This window comes from Balaenoptera borealis (genome assembly GCF_965194805.1).
Source record: "Balaenoptera borealis genome assembly, chromosome: 5".
Lineage (NCBI taxonomy): Eukaryota > Metazoa > Chordata > Mammalia > Artiodactyla > Balaenopteridae > Balaenoptera > Balaenoptera borealis.
Genome location: NC_138862.1, coordinates 143,717,888 through 143,738,266, shown reverse-complemented (window position 1 = coordinate 143,738,266; position 20,379 = coordinate 143,717,888). Strand labels below are relative to the sequence as shown.

The following is a 20,379-nucleotide window of genomic DNA, read 5'->3' as shown; positions in this document are numbered from 1 at the left end:
AAGCCACCACAATGAGAAGCCTACTCACCACAACGAAGAGCAGCCCCCACTCGCCGCAACTAGAGAAAGCCAGTGTGCAGCAACGAAGACCCAACACAGCCAATAAATAAATAAATAAATTTATATATAAAAAAGAGACAAATACCATATGATATCACTTATATGCAGAATCTAAAAAAAATAATACAAATGAACTTATTTACAAAACAGAAATACAGTCACAGATGTAGAAAACAAACCTATGGTTACCAAAGGGGAAAGGAGGGGAGGGATAAATTGGGAGATTGGGATTGACACATACACACTCCTATATATAAAATAGATAACTAATAAGGACCTACTGTACAGCACAGGGAACTCTACCCAATACTCTATAATGACATGTATGGGAAAAGAATCCAAAAAAAAGTGCATACATGTATATGTGTAACTGAGTCAAGAGGGAAGACAGCAGAAGTAAGAAGAACTACAGTTCTGTGGCCTGTGGAAAGAAAATCACATTCACAGAAAAATAGACAAAATGAAAAGGCAGAGAACTTTGCACCAGATGAAGGAACAAGATAAAACCCCAGAAAAACAATTAAATGAAGTGGCGATAGGCAACCTTCCAGAAAAAGAATTCAGAATAATGATGGTGAAGATGATCCTGGACCTTGGAACAAGAATGGAAGCAAAGATCGAGAAGATGCAAGAAATGTTTAACGAAAACCTAGAAGAATTAAAGAACAAACACCTAGAAGAATTAAAGAACAAACAAACAGAGATGAACAATACAATAACTGAAATGAAAAATACACTAGAAGGAATCAATAGCAGAATAACTGAGGCAGAAGAACGGATAAGTGACCTGGAAGACAGAATGGTGGAATTCACTGCCGCACAACAGAATAAAGAAAAAAGAATGAAAAGAAATGAAGACAGTGTAAGGGACCCCTGGGACAACATTAAATGCAACAACATTCGTATTATAGGGGTCCCAGAAGGAGACGAGAGAGAGAAAGGACCTGAGAAAATATTTGAAGAGATTATAGTTGAAAACTTCCCTAACATGGGAAAGGAAATAGCCACCCAAGTCCAGGAAGCGCAGAGAGTCCCATACAGGATAAACCCAAGGAGAAACACGCTGAGACACATAGTAATCAAATTGGCAAAAATTAAAGACAAAGAAAAATTATTGAAAGCAGCAAGGGAAAAATGACAAATAACATACAAGGGAACTCCCATAAGGTTAACAGCTGATTTCTCAGCAGAAACTCTACAAGCCAGAAGGGAGTGGCACAATATATTTAAAGAGATGAAAGGAAAGAACCTACAACCAAGATTACTCTACCTGGTAAGGATCTCATTCAGATTCAACAAGGAAATCAAAAGCTTCAAAGACAAGCAAAAGCTAAGAGAATTCAGCACCACCAAACCAGCTCTACAACAAATGGTAAAGGAACTTCTCTAAGTGGGAAACACAAGAGAAGAAAAGGACCTACAAAAACAAACCCATAACAGTTAAGAAAATGGTAATAGGAACATACATATCGATAATTACCTTAAACATGAATGGATTAAATGCTCTAACCAAAAGACACAGGCTCACTGAATGGATACAAAAACAAGACCCATTTATATGATGTCTACAAGAGACCCACTTCAGACCTAAGGACACATACAGACTGAAAGTGAGGGGATGGAAAAAGATATTCCATGCAAATGGAAATCAAAAGAAAGCTGGAATAGCAATACTCACATCAGATAAAATAGACTTTAAAATAAAGAATGTTACAAGAGACAAGGAAAGACACTACATAATGATCAAGGGATCAAACCAAGAAGAAGATATAACAATTATAAATATATATGCACCCAACATAGGAGCACCTCAATATATCAGGAAACTGCTAACAGCTATAAAAGAGGAAATCAACAGTGACACAATAATAGTGGGCGACTTTAACACCTCACTTACACCAATGGACAGATCATCCAGACAGAAAATTAATAAGGAAACACAAGCTTTAAATAACACCGTAGACCAGGTAGATTTAATTGATATTTATAGGACATTCCATCCAAAAACAGCAGATTACACTTTCTTCTCAAGTGCACACGGAACATTCTCCAGGATAGATCATATCTTGGGTCACAAATCAAGCCTTGGTAAATTTAAGAAAATTGAAATCATATCAAGCATCTTTTCCGACCACAACGCTATGAGATTAGATATCAATTACAGGGGGGAAAAAACGTCAAAAACACAAACACATGGAGGCTAAACAATACGTTATTAACCAAGAGATCACTGAAGAAATCAAAGAGGAAATGAAAAAATACCTAGAGACAAATTACAATGAAAACACAACCATCCAAAACCTATGGGATGCAGCAAAAGCAGTTCTAAGAGGGAAGTTTATAGCAATACAAGCCTACCTCAAGAAACAAGAAAAATCTCAAATAAACAATCTAAACTTACACCTAAAGGAACTAGAAAAAAAAGAACAAACAAAACCCAAAGTTAGTAGAAGGAAAGAAATCATAAAGACCAGAGCAGAAATAAATGAAATAGAAACAAAGAAAACAATAGCAAAGATCAATAAAACTAAAAGCTGGTTCTTTGAGAAATAAACAAAATTGATAAACCTTTAGCCAGGCTCATCAAGAAAAAGAGGGAGAGGACTCAAATCAATAAAATTAGAAATGAAAAAGGAGAAGTTACAATGGACACTGTAGAAATACAAAGCATCTTAAGAGACTACTACAAGCAACTCTATGCCAATAACATGGACAACCTGGAGGAAATGGACAAATTCATAGAAAGGCATAACCTTCCAAGACTGAACCAGGAAGAAATGGAAAATATGAACAGACCAATCACAAGTAATGAAATTGAAACTGTGATTAAAAATCTTCCAACAAACAAAAGTCCAGGACCAGATGGCTTCACAGATGAATTCTATCAAACATTTAGAGAAGAGCTAACACCCATCCTTCTCAAACTCTTCCAAAAAATTGCAGAGGGAAGAACACTCCCAAACTCATTCTATGAGGCCACCATCACCCTGATACCAAAACCAGACAAAGATACTACAAAAAAAGAAAATTACAGACCAATATCACTGATGAATATAGATGCAAATATCCTCAACAAAATACTAGCAAACAGAATCCAACAACACATTAAAAGGATCATACACCATGATCAAGTGGGGTTTATCCCAGGGATGCAAGGATTCTTCAATATATGCAAATCAATCAATGTGATACACCATATTAACAAATTTAAGAATAAAAACCATATGCTCATCTCAACAGATGCAGAAAAAGCTTTTGACAAAATTCAACACCCGTTTATGATAAAAACTCTCCTGAAAGTGGGCATAGAGGGAACCTACCACAACATAATAAAGGCCATATACGATAAACCCACAGCAAACATCATTATCAATGGTGAAAAACTGAAAGCATTTCCTCTAAGATCAGGAACAAGACAAGAATGTCCACTCTCATCACTATAATTCAACATAGTTTTGGAAGTCCTAGCCATGGCAATCAGAGAAGAAAAAAAATAAAAGAATGCAAACTGGAAAAGAAGAAGTAAAACTGTCAGTGTTTGCAGATTGCATGATACTATGCATAGAGAATCCTAAAGATGCCACCAGAAAACTACTAGAGGTAATCAATGAATTTGGTAAAGTTGCAGGATACAAAATTAATGCACAGAAATCTATTGCATTCCTATACACTAAAAACAAAAGATCAGAAAGAGAAGTTAAGGAAACAATCCCATTCACCACTGCAACAAAAAGAATAAAATACCTAGAAATAAACCTACCTAAGGAGGCAAAAGACCTGTACTCAGAAAACTATAAGACACTGATGAAAGAAATCAAAGATGACACAAACAGATGGAGAGATATACCATGTTCTTGGATTGGAAAAATCAATATTGTGAAAATGACTGTACTACCCAAAGCCATCTACAGATTCAATGCAATCCCTATCAAATTACCAGTGGCATTTTTTACAGAACTAGAACAAAAAAAATCTTAAAATTTGTATGGAGACACAAAAGTCCCTGACTAGCCAAAGCAATCTTGAGAAAGAAAAACGGAGCTGGAGGAGTCAGACTCCCTGACTTCTGACTATACTACAAAGCTACAGGCATCAAGACAATATGGTACCAGCACAAAAACAGAACTATAGATCAATGGAACAGGATAGAAAACCCAGAGATAAACCCACGCACCTGTGGTCAACTAATCTATGACAAAGGAGGCAAGAATATACAATGGAGAAAAGACAGCCTCTTCAATAAGTGGTGCTGGGAAAACTGGACAGCTAGATGTAAAAGAATGAAATTAGAACACTCCCTAACACCACACACAAAAATAAACTCAAAATGGATTAGAGACCTAAATGTAAGACTGGATACTATAAAACTCTTAGAGGAAAACATAGGAAGAACACTCTTTCACATAAATCACAGCAAGATCTTTTTTGATGCACCTCCTAGAGTAATGGAAATAAAAACAAAAATAAATAAATGGGACCTAATGAAACGTAAAAGCTTTTGCAAAGCAAAGGAAACTACAAACAAGACAAAAAGACAACCCTCAGAATGGGAGAAAATATTTGCAAATAAATCAACAGACAAAGGATTAATCTCCAAAATATATAAACAGCTCATGCAGCTCAATATGAAAAAACAAACAACTCAATCAGAAAATGGGCAGAAGACCTAAATAGACACTTCTCCAAAGAAGAAATACAGATGGCCAAGAGGCACATGAAAAGTTGCTCCACATCACTAATTATTAGAGAAATGCAAATCAAAACTACAATGGGGTATCACCTCACACTAGTCAGAATGGCCATCATCAAAAAGGCTACAAAGAATAAATGCTGGAGAGGGTGTGGAGAAAAGGGAACCCTCTTGCACTGTTGGTGGGAATGTAAATTGATACAGCCACTATGGAGAACAGTATGGAGGTTCCTTAAAAAACGAAATATAGAATTACCATATGATTACAGCAATCCCACTACTGGGCATATACCCTAAGAAAACCATAATTCAAAAAGACACATGCACCCCAATGTTCATTGCAGCACTATTTACAATAGCCAGGACATGGAAGCAACGTAAATGCCCATAGACAGATGAATGGATAAAGAAGATATGGTACATATCTACAATGGAATATTACTCAGCCGTTAAAAGGAACGAAATTGGGTCATTTGTAGAGACGTGGATGGATCTAGAGACTGTCATACAGAGTGAAGTAAGTCAGCAAGAGAAAGACAAATATCGTATATTAACGCATATATGTGGAACCTAGAAAAATGGTACAGATGAACCGGTTTGCAGTGCAGAAATATAGAACAGATGTAGAGAACAAACGTATGGACACCAAGGGGGGAAAGTGGCGGGGGGGGATGGTGGTGCGATGAATTGGGAGATTGGGATTGACATGTGTACACTAATACTATAAAATAGATAACTAATAAGAACCTGCTGTATATAAAATAAATAAAATTCAAAAAAAAAAACAAGCAAGCAATAACTGAGTCACTGATGTATACCTGAAACTAAGACAACATTGTAAAAAACTGTACTCCAAAAAAAAAAAAAAAAAGACCGGGACCTCCTCCAGGTATCATTTATCTATAGTATAGTATGGAAATGGCTGGAATTGCATTCTTTGATTTCTTTATTTATTGAATACCGTTTTTTGAGCCCAATTTGATAGGCATTCTCACAATAGCTATTATTGGAAGGCTGCCTGCTGTGACTAACTCAAAACATCCCTCAGAAACTCTGCCAGACCTATAATCACTTCTGACACTTCCATTTAGTTGTGAGGTTTGGGGTCCATAAACACCTCACATTACAAAGAGAATTGAGGGCTCTAAGCCAAGCTGATTTCTAACCATCTGTAGTCAAAACTGGCTTTGGGGTGATATAACTTACAGAGGTTCTTACCTATCTCTCCCCTCAAAATTAACTTCTCCATTCACAAAAACTTCAAAAACCAGTGGCAGGCCCCGCTGACTAATAATAAACATCACAGTGTCATGCGAAGACTAGAAAGAAAACACCCTGTCTCTGCGCATTTCCCAGTAGGAGGAAAAATGAGACAGTCTTTGGGGCCAGGAACGAATAGCCACTGTGTTACTTTTTTCTTTTTTTAAATTAAATTAAATTAAAATTTTTAAGTATAGTTGATTTAAAATGTTGTGTTATTTTCAGGCGTACAGCAAAGTGATTCAGTTATACATATACGTATATCAACTTTTTAGATTCTTTTCCCATATACGCTGTTACAGAGTATTGAGTTCCCTGTGCTATACAGTAGGTTCTTATTAGTTATCTATTTTATATATAGTAGTGTGTATATGTTAATCCCAATCTCGCAGTTTATCCCTCCCCCCTTTCCCCCCTGGTAAACATAAGTTTGTTTTCTACATCTGTGACTCTGTTTCTGTTTTGTAGATAAGTTGAAAAATCTGTTTTATTATATGAGCCTAGAACTTAACTTCATTCCATATATAAACACAAACTGCTTTTTGCACAGTTTGAATATGTACTGTGTTTTCTAGGAATGTAACTACCTTGTGAAGGAAGGGAAGCTTGCTGTTGGTTTTGTTTAGAGCTTTACCAAGAGTTTTTAAACCATTCAGAAATCAGATCATGGAAGGCAACACTGTTTATGATATTTGAGAGGCTGATAGAATAAACACGTGCATCAGGCTGTATTCACAGGAATTCTGCATAAAGGTATAAACACCTTCTTACTAGTTTGTAATACTTTCTGATCCAGTTGTATGCAGAAATTTACATATCACAATACATATTGTTTTATTATAGATTACTTTTACTTTTCCTTCATATTACAGTTTGGGCATTATGTTGATTTTTCTGAAATTATATTTGTAGATTAGCTGTGATATATAAATTTCATATCATGGTAGTCAAGGGGGCATTATAAATTCCTATTATAAAAAAGAGGGTGTTGGGTCCTTTTGACACAAAAACAGGGTTGAAAACGGCTAGTGTAGGAGTCTTGTAGTCCTTTTGTTTTCTAAAATTTTTTTTTTGTTTCTTATTTTTTACTCTGAGACTTAAAGTCACTGGAGAGTTTTGAGCAAAAGAGTGCCTGATGTGGTTAGTTTCAGAAACGTCACTCCTGCTGCTCTGTGGAGACAGATGCGGGGAAACACCAACCCTAGTTTAGAGGGTTTATCAGCACCCTCCTCCTGTACTGCTCAGAACTGGATGCCTTCATCTTTGTCCCCGTAGCCCAGCGAGAATGTCGGAGTGTCACTAAGCCGCTCTGCATCTCCGCTACCCCTTCCAGAAGCAGCTCTGAATGCTACCCACTCTCTGGATTCCCTGTGTTGTCCTGGATCTGAGTTCTGTGATTCTCCAATGCTTGTTAGCTCATATATATACATATATATAAAGCTTGTACATATGTGTGTATATATATATTTATTTTATGTACTTATATTTACTTTACATACTTATGTGTGTATGGAGAGAAAAAGAGAGAGAGAGAGAATGTTATATATATGTAAAATGTATTCTACCTTTCTAGTTGTCCTTGGAGAGAGAGTTGTCCAGATTACCTATTCCAGCAATTATTCATTCCACCATTATAAAAGGTGGAAATTCTATAATTTTTTTTAATTAAAAAAAGAGAAACTGGAAGAAAAGAAACCAAAATAACATGTCTCTCTCCAAATAGTGGAATTCAGGTAATTTTATATTTTTTGTATTTTTCAAATTTTCTGTAATTAAGAAAAAAATTCTTGCTTGTTAGCATTATGCTTAAGAAGTCTGAGAGTCCCACACATTGTAAGCATATTTAAAAATAGAAGGCTTCCCTGGTGGCACAGTGGTTAAGAATCTGCCTGCCAATGCAGGGGACACGGGTTTGAGCCCTGGTCCAGGAAGATCCCACATGCCGCGGAGCAACTAAGCCCGAGTGCCACAACTACTGAGCCTGCGCTCTAGAGGCCACGAGCCACAACTACTGAGCCCATGTGCCACAACTACTGAAGCCCGCACGCCTAGAGCCCGTGCTCCACAACAAGAGAAGCCACCGCAATGAGAAGCCCCGTGAACCGCAACGAAGAGTAGCCCCCACTCGCCCCAACTAGAGAAAGCCCGCACGCAGCAATGAAGACCCAACGCAGCCAAAAATTAAAAAAAAAATTTAAAAAGTAAAGTTGATATTATAAAAAAAATTATCAAAAAAATTTTTAAAAAAGTGATTTAGGAGGGGCTTCCCTGGTGGCGCAGTGGTTGAGAATCTGCCTGCCAGTGCAGGGGACACGGGTTCGAGCCCTGGTCTGGGAGGATCCCACATGCCGCGGAGCAACTGGGCCCGTGAGCCACAACTACTGAGCCTGCGCATCTGGAGCCTGTGCTCCGCAACAAGAGAGGCCGCGATAGTTAGAGGCCTGCGCACCACGATGAAGAGTGGTCCCCGCTTGCCACAACTAGAGAAAGCCCTCGCACAGAAACGAAGACCCAACACAGCCATAAATAAATTAAAAAAAAAAAAAAAAAAAAAAAATTAAAAAAGTGATTTAGGATAAGCTTGTTAGGAATGTTCTCATTCATTTTAAGATATGTGAGAGCTTTGTGAATATCCTTGGCCTGGAAATTACAATATTTAGTTGACTATTAGAAAATCATTGTATGGATAACAACAAGGTCCTACTGTATAGCACAGGGAACTATATTCAATATCCTGTAATAAACCATAATGGAAAAAGAATATGAAAAAGAATATATTTGTATATGTATAACTGAATCACTTTGCTGTGCACCTGAAACTAACACAACGTTGTAAATCAACTATACTTCAATTAAAAAAATAATAAATAAAATAGAAAATCATTGTCAGTAGGAAAGACTACATGTAATTAAATAATTATTCCTCCACTAGAGGTACCAATGTATTTTGAAACACCACACTGCAACATTTACCTGAAACTGGTTACATTTTAAGAACCGTTCCCAAACATCCAAGGCTAGTTAATTCATGCAAAACTGTTCGCTGATTTTATTATACTTGAAACGTTGGCCAAAGAAATTGTTGATAATGACAGTGGTCTCGTGAAAAAACAAACAAAAAAAACCAGCTAGAGACAGGATAATGAAATCTCTGTGCTTTTGTGAGACAGACGTTGTGGGTACTCAGTCAGACCCCGCTGGATCCTGTTACTGCTTCTAGCTGCGCTTCTCAGCTTCTGGGCGCCGGTAACTCTCACAGGAGGCCGCCCTGGAGCTACAGGGGCCACTTTGCCTACTGGTTTACTGTCCGCCTGGGCAGCCCCAGCCCATGGCCAGTGCAGGAGAAGTGTGAAAGCCCAGCTTCCTTGCCATGAGCTGAGACAAACTCCGAGGCAGAACTTCCACTGCAGTGTTCCCGGTGGGGTCAGGCGGAAACCGCCCCCTGCAAGACTGAAATCACCCTGGGACTTGGCTTCTCTTTCCCTGTCGACTTCCCCTGAGAGCACTTCTGTGATAAACCACTGGCACAGGAATCCCTGATTTGGGATCCGTTTCTATCTCAAATTTCAACTTCTTTAGGGAAAAATATTAGTATAAAAATTTTTTTCTGATCCTGTCAAGGATGCAGCAGGATTTATTTTTATCTACAAGTCAGTTATGACATACATTGGAGTTAAAGACACTTTACATATTTAGCAACTTAATGTTAGTTCACTGAGGAACTATGAGGGACTGCAGGGTTTGTGAGAACTAACAGTATTCAGGTAAGTACATTTTATATCCGTGATATATAAACTGACAATCTAGATCTATGGTCTGCAGAAAAAGGGCTATTCCTGGAAGATCAAATTACCGATTAAGTGGTGGCTTGCAGAAATGCAGGATTCTGAAGGTCATTGGCTCCGAAGAGGAATTTCACTCAAGCCGTCACGACCGAATAGACCCCTTTGTTCCTCTACAGAAGTATTTATGTCTACAAAGTCTGATCTAGACATCCAGGCTCTTGGGGTACTCTTTCTCCCCAGGTGGAACTGGAAAAATACTGACAAACCCTGGGTGTACTGTTTGACCTACTTTACAGATGACAGAATTTACACTTCAAGGCTTGAAGCCACTTCCCAGAGACAGTTTGTTCAGGAGATGGGAGTGCAGGGGTCTGAACTCAAGCAACCTCTCTCCAGCACCCTCGCCCTTAACTGCTGCCCCAAATGCACAGCATTGTCTCTTGTGTTTATTGTGAGAGGGACAGGCCCAAGACAGACTAAGGAGCTTGCCTAAGGCATCAGAGTGGGTCCCCAAAAGTATTCCTTATCTTGTAAAACTAGACTCTCTTGTCGGCTGTCTGCCTAGTTCTTTCCTTCCTGTTACCCTCTAGATTCAATAAAATCCTCTTTAAATAATTTCTCCTGGTCCCAGCCACACTGCAGAGTATTAAGGGGAGGTCATGGTGGTGACCACTAAGAGCCCTAGAAAGTCAAAGGAGTCTTGACTAATCCAGGTACCCAACCCCACTTAAAGCCTGTTCCAAATCTACCAGACCTTGAGATGAACGTCTATTTTATTCAAGAAGGCAGTGGCTTTTCTGACACCTGGTGACATTCATGAAGAGTCACGCGACGAGGAGCACCATTGTGAAACAGTGAGAATGCTGTTGGTCAAAGCATTTTCAGAACGTCAGACGTGTTTTACAAATCACATAAAAATAATCCATGATACTGTGGCATAATTAGACATATTAATTTCTACTGTTACATTGTTCCATCAGGAAAGCTTTTCAGTTGGCAGCTAACAGCTTTCATGGTGGTTTCTATCTTTGGGTTTGGCCCCTCTTGGTCTTGTCCTTGGCTTTGTTCTTGATCTGACTCTGGGGGCCTCCAGTTCTCCACTGACTGACTATAAGAAGAGAGAAGAAAAAGAACAGAATGGGGCATAGAGGGGCAAAATCTATGAGCAGTCATTATACCAAGAATGAACAAATTAGAGAACTACTAAAATGGGAGGAGGGGCTGAGCATTTAAACATTTTTCATTCTAATCACAATATTATACTAGATGTGTTGACAGCAATGGATTCTAACAGGTCCTCCCCACAGAATCCAACTGGGAGCCAATGGGCTGAATTCTTTAATGTGGATGATCATTTTTTGAATTTTCCTTTCTGATAAGTGAAATTTCCTCGCTTAGTTAATAATCGACCTCTGGAACCTAAATGGTATGTTCACGGTCTCATAGAAAGAAGTTTAGTGATTAGATGACTGATAATTAACATTACCCATCAATTACTGTTTCCAAATCAACTAGGACTGCCAGATAATGAACCTCTCTCTAAATGACAATGAGAATTGCAAATAAATGAGTTCAGATGTTCACAGCATACCAATTAAATTAAATGATTAATCAGTTTCAGAGGGATGGTGAGTTGCCCTTTACCAGGATTTGAGAACGAGCTGTGAGGTTTGTTTTCTGACTGCTTCATTAAATTTGAGTGCTTTGATGATGAGTTTTAAAGGTACAGGCTAACTATACTACCTTTTCAGCAGATTTTTTTTTTTTAAGGAAATTGATCAGTGTTTCCTACTAACAGGCTGTATTGTAAGTTTATTTTTCCTATATAAAAATGGTTGAAAACTGTATGTATAGGGACTTCCCTGGCGGTGCAGTGGTTAAGAATCCACCTGCCAATGCAGGGGACACGGGTTCAAGCCCTGGTCCGGGAAGATCCCACATGCCGCAGAACAGCTAAGCCCGTGCGCCACAACTACTGAGCCTGCACTCTAGAGCCTGCGAGCCACAACTACTGGAGCCCGCGCATCTAGAGCCAGTGCTCCGCAACAAGAGAAGCCACCGCAACAAGAGAAGCCACCGCAACGAGAAGCCCGCGCACGGCAACGAAGAGTAGCCCCCGCTTGCCGCAACTAGAGAAAGCCCGTGCGCAGCAACGGAGACCCAACGCAGCCAAAAATAAAAAATTAAATAAATAAATTTATTTATTAAAAAAAACTATATGTATAATGATGATATTCACTGCATCATGAATAACAAGAGCTAAAATCTACGAACGCTCTAAATGTCCAGCCAACATTCCCAAGGCTGAACTGGAGGCTGGTGGTGGGCTATGGGGAAAGGGTTCCTGGGTAAAAACTTCCACTTCTGGTGAGTCTCTGTGGGATCATCAAGATGTAGCTGGAGGCTGCATGTCACCTCACTCCTGGTGTCAGGCAGCTTGACGCTTCCAGGACAAAAACAAAGAATTGTTTTTTCTCCCAATGATGCGTATTTATAAAACTTGAGTATTCGGCAGTGGAAGCCAGTGGGAAACTAGGTCTTTTTAGACCAAAACCTTTATTGTTAGAAAAGGTGTTGTAGCGGTTCTTTCTTTTTTTATAGTTAGTACTGTTGGGATACAACTCTTGCTAAAAACTTCTAAAAACCCAATACCAACTGGACAAAGGAAGTGGTCATTACACCCTTTAAAAATCTGTAGCAACAAATACTATTATAATATGAAATCTAAACCTCAAATACATTGTGTGTGGGAAAACCAGACTTCAGATGCCTCATCTTTATCTACTGAGAAATACCACAAAAAAGGAGAAAAGAATGTCAAGGGTTTACAGTAGCACTGTATAATAGAACTTGCTGTGATCGCCAAAACGTTTTCTGTGCTGTCCAATATGGTAGTCAAAGCGGCCACTGAGCACTTGAAATGTGGCTATTGTGACCGAAGAACTGACTTCTAAATTATATTTAATTTAGATCTAAATTTAGTCACAGGTGATTAATGGCTACCGTATGGGATAGTGCAATTCTAATGTATTTTTCAGTAAATATGTCTGTGGTTTATAGGAAAGAAGCTGTCACATAACAAAGTGGCAGGTAAATTGGTTGCAGAGTTGTGTGCAGATAATCATATTTTGCCAAATGAATCAACTGAATCAGAGGGCTGTCTGTAGAGAATTTAAAAACAACAAAAGCTGATTAAAAGTCTGTTTTTATCATCATCATATGCTGACAGTTCTAAGCAATATCAGTGATAAAGTACCCCTCTCTGCCAGTGTGGAATGTAGTGGTTCCTGCTCCCCTCTTGGTATACGAACTGTTCTCCACGACACCTCAAGTGTGTACAAGGACAAAAGGAAATCAAATGGATTAGCCATTGGGCTGTTCACAAATATTTGGTTCTCCCTCTTACTGGTGAGATTTCACTTCCCCACACTTTGAACTCAGGTGTAGCCTTGGGACTTGTTTTCAGATAACTTTCTGAGAAAAAGCTCTAAAAGCCAGGGCACGCTGTATGGGCACCTGGCAATGTTCCAGGTAGTGGCTATTCCAGTAGCCTTGTTTCTGGAATGAGGACCGTGACCAACCATCAGTGAACACGTAGTTTGTTCGAGAAATAAACCTTTATCATTTTAAGCCACCGAGATTTGGGGGTTGTTTGTTACTGTAGCCTAATCTAGTCTACCTGACTGATGCAGTATACCTACTAATTTCCCTTAGGAATTTCAGAATTTAGAGATGGAATGAGAGCTTAGCATTGAAAGGATAAAATGAAGAGTTGAACTTCCAAGAACTTATTCTACATAAAGTCACCTTTAAGAAGCTTAAGAGCAGAGAAATGATGAAGCATGGCAGCAATGAGGTAGCAGCCACCCTCCAATTCATTTCATATGGCGTGGTACTTAAAGGTGCATGGATTTTTTGTTTTTATGGTTTGTTTTACTTTATTTTTTAAATTTATTTTTATTTATTTATTTTTTGGCTGCATTGGGTCTTCGTTGTGGTGCGTGGGCTTCTCACTGTGGTGGCTTCTCTTGCTGTGGAGCATGGGCTCTAGGTGCACAGGCTCCAGTAGTTGTGGCACATGGGCTCAGCAGTTGTGGCTCGCTGGGCTCTAGAGCGCAGGCTCAGTAGTCGTGGCACACGAGTTTAGTTGCTCCGCGGCATGTGGGATCTTCCTGGACCAGGGCTCGAACCCGTGTCCCCTGTATTGGCAGGTGGATTCTTTTTTTTTTTTTTTTTAATATATATTTTTTTAAAGCTTGATGGTATTCACATTGCTTAATTTGTGTCATGCTTTATTTATTTATTTATTTATTTATTTAATTTATTTATGGCTGTGTTGGGTCTTCGTTTCTGTGCGAGGGCTTTCTCTAGTTGTGGCAAGCGGGGGCCACTCTTCATCGCGGTGCGCGGACCTCTCACTATCACGGCCTCTCTTGTTGCGGAGCACAGGCTCCAGACGCGCAGGCTCAGTAACTGTGGCTCACGGGCCCAGGTGCTCCGCGGCATGTGGGATCTTCCCAGACCAGGGCTCGAACCCGTGTCCCCTGCATTGGCAGGCAGATTCTCAACCACTGCGCCACCAGGGAAGCCCGGCAGGTGGATTCTTAACCACTCGCTACCAGGGAAGCCCAGGTGTATGGATTTTGATAGAAAAATGGACAAAGGATTACAATGGAAGGTCACCGTAAGGCAAACATAAGACTCTTAAATATAAAAAGCATGCTCAACTTATTGAATTAGTTAGGGTCAAACTAGGCCATGCTACCATAAGAACAAATGCACCTAACTCAGTAGCTTGACAAAGTTTTCTCACTTGTGCAGGCTGATAGGGGTTGAGCAGCTTTTTCTTCCATCTTGTAGCTACGAATCATTGACCTCCATTGGCATACCAACTCTTGATTGCCTTGAAGGAGGTAATATATCACTTGCTCCCATTCTGTTAGTAAGAACGTCATTAAGACCCCTATCTAAATGTACAAGGCACCTGGTAAACATAGTTCAGCTGTACGCCTGGGGGGAGGGGGAGGAAGATATGGGGTGTGTGTGTGTGTGTGTGTGTGGCTTTGCCTCTGCCACACTCAGAAGTGCAAAAATAAAACTAGACAATACTATTCTATCAGGCTGCAGAACAGAATCTGTCAATATACAACAATTTTTAACTCTGCCATTCTACTTCTAGGAATTTATCCTACAGATGAACTAAGATATATGTAAAAAACTTTTTGTAAAAGCAAGAGATTGGAAAAAATCTTAAATAATCATCAGCAGGGTCCACATTAAACAACTTATCGTACACCCATATGATGGAATACCATGCAGTCATAAAAAAGAATGAGGAAGCTCTTCATGAACTGAGATAGAATAAGCTCTGAGATACATAACCACATGAAAAAAATCAATGTGTATAATATCCTACCATTTGGGTAAAAATGAAAAAAATACATATGTATTATGTTTGTACATTTATGAAAGTATCTCCTGATGATCAGGAAAAACCAAACTGATCCCATTGCTTGCCTCCAGAAGGGGAACTGGGGGGATGGCGGTGGGCAGGGAGACTTCTATTGTAGTCCCTATTTTATCTTTTGGATTTTTAGCCATGCCAATGTATTACCTAATCAAAATTTTATTTATTTAAAAAATATATTTATTTGGCTGCACTGGGTCTTAGTTGCGGCATGCATGTGGGATCTAGTTCCCTGACCAGGGATCAAACCCGGGCCCCCTGCATTAGGAGCATGGAGTCTTAACCACCGGACCAGCAGGGAAGCCCCACCAAATTTTAAAATGTTTATATGGAGGATGTGAATTCAGACTGCCACTGTGACCTTGAGCAAATTGCTTCATCTTTATGTCTGTTAATCGACAAAAGGGAGGTTAGAATCAGTGCCTCCATCTTGTGGGGTTGTAAGAAACCAATTGCTCGACTTCTGAAGAAAATTCTAATAGAATCAATTACGGTATGTTTGAACCACCTGCTGACCTAGAAATATTAAAAAGGTACAGCTTGTGAGGCAGTCAGGGAAAGCCTGGTGAGTTTTCCCACGATAAAGGCATTAGAGAGTGCTTGGTGTGTCTGAGAAACTGCAAGGAGGGTGGATGAGATGGAAGGAGGACAGCACTAGGTACATGAGATCTCAGGGTGGGAGTGGGAAGACCATGAAGAAGCTATTTGCGGCTTTAGTTTCCTGTGATCCCCTAGCTGCTGTGTAGACTACCTGTAGGGCAGCAAGCCCTTCTGGGGGATACGCAACGCTGACCTTCAGCCTGAATCCTCCCTCCCCTCCCCAAGTCGGCATCCTGAATAGCTGGGAAATTAAATGAGTCTTTCTAATTCATGCAAGGACCAAAGAACCCAGAGAAAAACTCGAGACTAAGCACTATACATTTTATTTTCCCTGAAATTCTTGACTGTTTCTGCCATCATGTTTTGTACCTTTTTGCAGGGTATTCGGTTTGCTTTAAAGCAATTAGTATTAGATCACAAAAGATAACAGAAGGTCCATTTGTTTTAGTTTAATAAGACGTTTATTCTATCATTATATATAGTTGAACCACCTCTACACACAAAGTAATATGGTTTAAGATTTTTTGAGTGGGAAGGAATTTGGGTCTCAAAAAGGTTTTGCGAGCCTGCAACATGTTTTCTGGAAATCATTTAAGTGGGCCTTTTAAAAGACCCTTGAAGAAAATACGAGGAAAATTGGTTTGCAAGAAAACCAGCAATTAGATTTCAAAATTAAACTACCTATTAAGATAGCAAACCAAGAACTGGAAAGAACTGGGGCAACTCCTCTTCCATATTTCGTACGCACTCAACTCCACCCTGGGAAACAGAAGCTTAGTCTAGGGGAAGTCATGATGCAAGCAGAATGTGGTGGTACGCCCGACCACAACCGGTGGGTGGCCTGGCACGTCTGTGGAATGGTGAGGCTCTTGGGGGTAGTTTGAGCAGGGATGAGAAAAATAACTGTAGACCACACATAAAATCAGAAACCAATTGAACTTGTATTGACACCAACTACACGACTCTTCTTAGTAGCCTTATGGGAATGGATAAAGTGGCTTGACCCAAGATAACACTGATTAGACTTAGCAATGTAACTTTTAAATAAAACCAACCCTATTTTCCCCAAGGTGGCTTAGATTTCATAATGGGTCACAAACTAACACTACAAATAAAACGTTTAAAATTTTGATCCAAGCCCCTTCTATCGTCCCACACTTGAAAGGGACCTGATGAACACCAATTTCCCAATCCTAGCATCACTAGCTTACAAACCTTAGGGTTAAAAACTCCCTCCTCATTTACCCAATGTTCAATTTCCATCAGTTTCAATATACACTAGTGTAAATACCATGACTATTTTGCATGAAGTTAAGTATTCTACAGATCAGAGTCACGGGATTGAACCAGGAGCTCCCACCTTTTATGTGAACTTCAGTGGTACCATCGAGGCCAAGGCAATTTAATTTAGGTTAACCAGGATTTGTTTCAATTTTTAAGAGAAACATCTTGCAACAGGTTTATTCAATTCTCTTAAAAAATGGTGGCATTCCTTTACTTTCCGCCTTTTGGCAGCAGCGGTTACATACATGGAATAGCAAATTAAGTCTAAAAACGTGGGCCCTAGTCAACTTTATTTTTCGGCATTATGATCATGATGAAGGATCACGACACCCTTCACATTTCCAAGGAAAACTCAATTTAAAGTTTGTCCTTGCCAAACTCCATAAGACAGCCACTCTAGAGTAAACCAGCAGAGCATTGCATCACCCCAATAAAGCTGTAGGTTTCATCACATGCACCAACAAATCTACATGGCTAGTTTCTGCGCTCCTCTTTTACAGAATTTTACACCTATTGTTACCAGACAGCATTTTAAACACGGACATATCAACTGCCTAATAAAGCAAAAACAAAGGCATTTCCCTTATTAGAAACAAGATACACCATCACTTAAAATCTTCAAACATTATTGCACTTTAACTTTCAGAATTTGACAATGCATTCAATGAAGCAATCTGCAGACAACTAGTTTTAACAGACAGATTAAAAAACACTTTTAAGCAGACGTGGATGTCCTAAACTGTTTATTAGGTAAGAATTTTACAAACATTACTTATACTAGCGGTAGCGGTGGAGCTGGAGAGTATTGCGCCTTCTCCAGGCTGCGCGGCGAGAACCACCGATCGTGTGGTGGAACTTGTGGCCCTTGCCGAGGCCGCGGCTCTTTCTGCCCGCAGACGTCAGCCCCCGCATCTCCCTGTGCTTGTGGACTGGTTTGGTGATCCACTGGGTGTCAGGGTTTCTTCTGATAGCTTTATGGAAGGGATCGATGAGGATAACCTCAAAAAACTTGTACGTAGAATCTTCACCCACCCAGTAAGAATTCAGGACCCTCAGGGCCCCACAGTGGCGTCCCGCTCGCTCCTAGAACAGGAAACAAAGGCCCAAGGTCAGCCTCCCACACATCCTAGTAGCCAATCAGGCGGCAAGAATTCCCCCCAGAGGCAGGGACCATTATGATAAGATAGACGTACGTAGTACGTAACAGACATAAACATCCTTAGATTGATTTGCTCCCCAGAGGCTGAGCCCGTAAGTACGATAAGGTAGACTTACTATAAAACAAAGGACTCAGACATGCTTCGATCTGAAACCGTTCTCTCTTACTGCCTCCTTGCCAAGTGAAACATGAATGCTAGTATCCGGCTAACCAAATCTAGTACTCTGGAACCATGCATTTTTCTAGCACAATCGAAGGGTTATTAGCAAAGTTTTACAGAGAACTGTGAAGGCCACGAGTCTCTTTCGAATGGTCTTCTCTGCCTTTTCTTTGAAACACAAAACCTTTTTAGTTCGTGGAGGGCAACAGGCCCTCGTTTGCCAACCTCTACAACAGCGCACAGCGTAACTGACTTAGCCGAGAAAGACAGCTCCCTACCGAGCACAGGAAATCAGTGGTGTGAACAAACACAGCTTCCCTAACACCTGGGGAGACGTGCTCTTCAACACCACGTTTACTGCCCTTCAAAAGCGTAGGTTCCACGGACGCACGCTGACCGTAAAGCACTTTCCTCTGCGTGAGCAAAGACAGGCTCCCAACAAAAACTGACAAAGTCCGATAGCAACTCCTCGCTGGCATTAGTTAAAAAACAAAATCACCCAACCCCATTTTCAACGCCACAGGGCTCACCTGGGGACAAAGGAACCACGAGGAAAGGTGCCCAAACCCTCGTCCTCCTCCTCCTCCGGGAGGCGGCCAACGCAAGCGCCACTCGAAACCCACTCACCTCGGCCACAGACTGCAGGCTCCGGGCAAACTTGAGCTGGTTCACGCCATGGTGGACGGGCTTGCCGTAGGTGGCGCCCTTCGGGACCGGGCGTTTGCGGCCCCCGCGGCGCACGCGGACCCGGTATATCACGTAACCTATTCAGAGGGAGGGGCGCGATGGACTCAGGGCCTTGTCTCCAAGGCGCCGACACCGACTGTTATCTCAGGCCAGCGGCCGGCTTCTGCCGAGGCCCCGGGCGAGCGGGACGGCTCCCCGAGAGCGCTTCCCGGCTCTTCCCGGGGGGGCAGCATCTCCTCCCGGCCTCCGCGCGGGGCCCGCTCACCTTGCTTGGCCTTGTAGCCCAGCCTGCGCGCCTTGTCGGGCCGGGTGGGGCGCGGGGCCCGGTGCAGCGCCGAGAGCTGGCGGTACTGCCAGCAGCGCACCCGGAGCAGAAAGCGCATCACGTCCGACTGCTTCTTCCTCCACAGCTCCTGGATGTACTTGTAAGCGCCCATCTCGGCTCACCTTGGACGTAAGCCAGCCATTAGAAACACATCATCCCTTTCACGTGTAACGACAAGCCCCCGTCCGCCCGCCCGAGTCGCCACCGACCACAAGGAAAGCCCCGATGATCAAGAAACGGCTCTGCACGAACGCGGGGCGCAGCCGGCCCAGCCCGGCGCCGCGCACGCTGCTGCCGGACGAAGGAACCGAGCTGGCCCTGGGCACCCGGGGGCGGGGGACCGAGGCGGGCGGCGCCCCAGGCCCGGCCTGCAGAGGTCTTGCCGGGACCCCCAAGGGGAAGGTGCCGCCGCCACCGCCAAGCGGTACTCCTCGAAGAAAAGCTCTCCCTCCCCCCAGCCCCCCGGCCTCGCTTCCGGACGCCCCAGGCCCGGCCGCCCGTCCCTCAGCCCCCACGCCTCCCTCTCCTCCACGCTCTGGCCCCAGCTCGGATTCGCGCCGCCATCACAGCATTCCCCACAGCCCGCTCCGGGGGCCGCCTCTCCACGCCCGCGCTGCCCTGCATCCCGACCGAACCCGCACCGCACAGGAGACAGGAGGAGCTCCGAGGTCGCAGGGTCCCCGAGCCTGGATGGCGGAGATGAAAAGAGATCCGCGGCGGATAGAATAGCCAATATCCCACCACAGCCTACCTGATGGCTGCCGCCAAACGGAAAGGAAGGACCCTTTCTCCCACAATCCCTTTGGCGCTCCTCCCCCGCCTCTGCGAGCCTCGTTCCGGTGGAAAGCGGCGGCCGCGCAGAGCCTCATGGGACATGTAGTTCCGGCAGAGAGCCCGCTGGG

The 20,379-nt window shown here is 41.9% G+C and overlaps 2 protein-coding genes across 3 annotated transcripts in view; one reads left to right on the top strand and one right to left on the bottom strand.

The window, feature by feature from the left end:
- LOC309629547 (uncharacterized protein) overlaps positions 1-8,575 on the top strand; it is a gene marked incomplete at its 5' end in the record, with an annotated part of 31,060 nt that extends 22,485 nt beyond the window's left edge. The window contains one exon of the mRNA XM_082393623.1: positions 7,912-8,575. The remainder of the gene's footprint in view (positions 1-7,911) is intronic.
- Positions 8,576-16,784: 8,209 nt separating this feature from the next.
- RPL15 (ribosomal protein L15) lies at positions 16,785-20,368 on the bottom strand. Of its 2 annotated transcripts, none has more exons than XM_082392824.1 (4): positions 20,229-20,368; positions 19,418-19,599; positions 19,093-19,229; positions 16,785-18,229 (listed from the first exon to the last, which is right to left on the bottom strand). In XM_082392824.1, the coding sequence occupies exons 2-4, from the start codon at positions 19,587-19,589 to the stop codon at positions 17,924-17,926; spliced, it is 615 nt and encodes a 204-aa protein (XP_082248950.1). In that variant the 5' UTR covers positions 19,590-19,599; positions 20,229-20,368; the 3' UTR covers positions 16,785-17,923. The 2 variants fall into 2 exon arrangements, with proteins under 2 accessions (XP_082248950.1, XP_082248951.1); XM_082392825.1 differs by having other exon boundaries at positions 20,124-20,237.
- Positions 20,369-20,379: the final 11 nt, after the last annotated feature.

Bases quoted from the DNA above. Each gene is read 5' to 3' on its own strand.
- RPL15 (XM_082392824.1), bottom strand. From the start codon at position 19,589: ATGGGCGCTTACAAGTACATCCAGGAGCTGTGGAGGAAGAAGCAGTCG. The intron at 19,230-19,417 runs GTGAGCGGGCCC...CCCTCTGAATAG, and splicing joins GGGCTACAAGGCCAAGCAAG to GTTACGTGATATACCGGGTC. The intron at 18,230-19,092 runs GTGAGTGGGTTT...TTCCTGTTCTAG, and splicing joins GCCTGCAGTCTGTGGCCGAG to GAGCGAGCGGGACGCCACTG.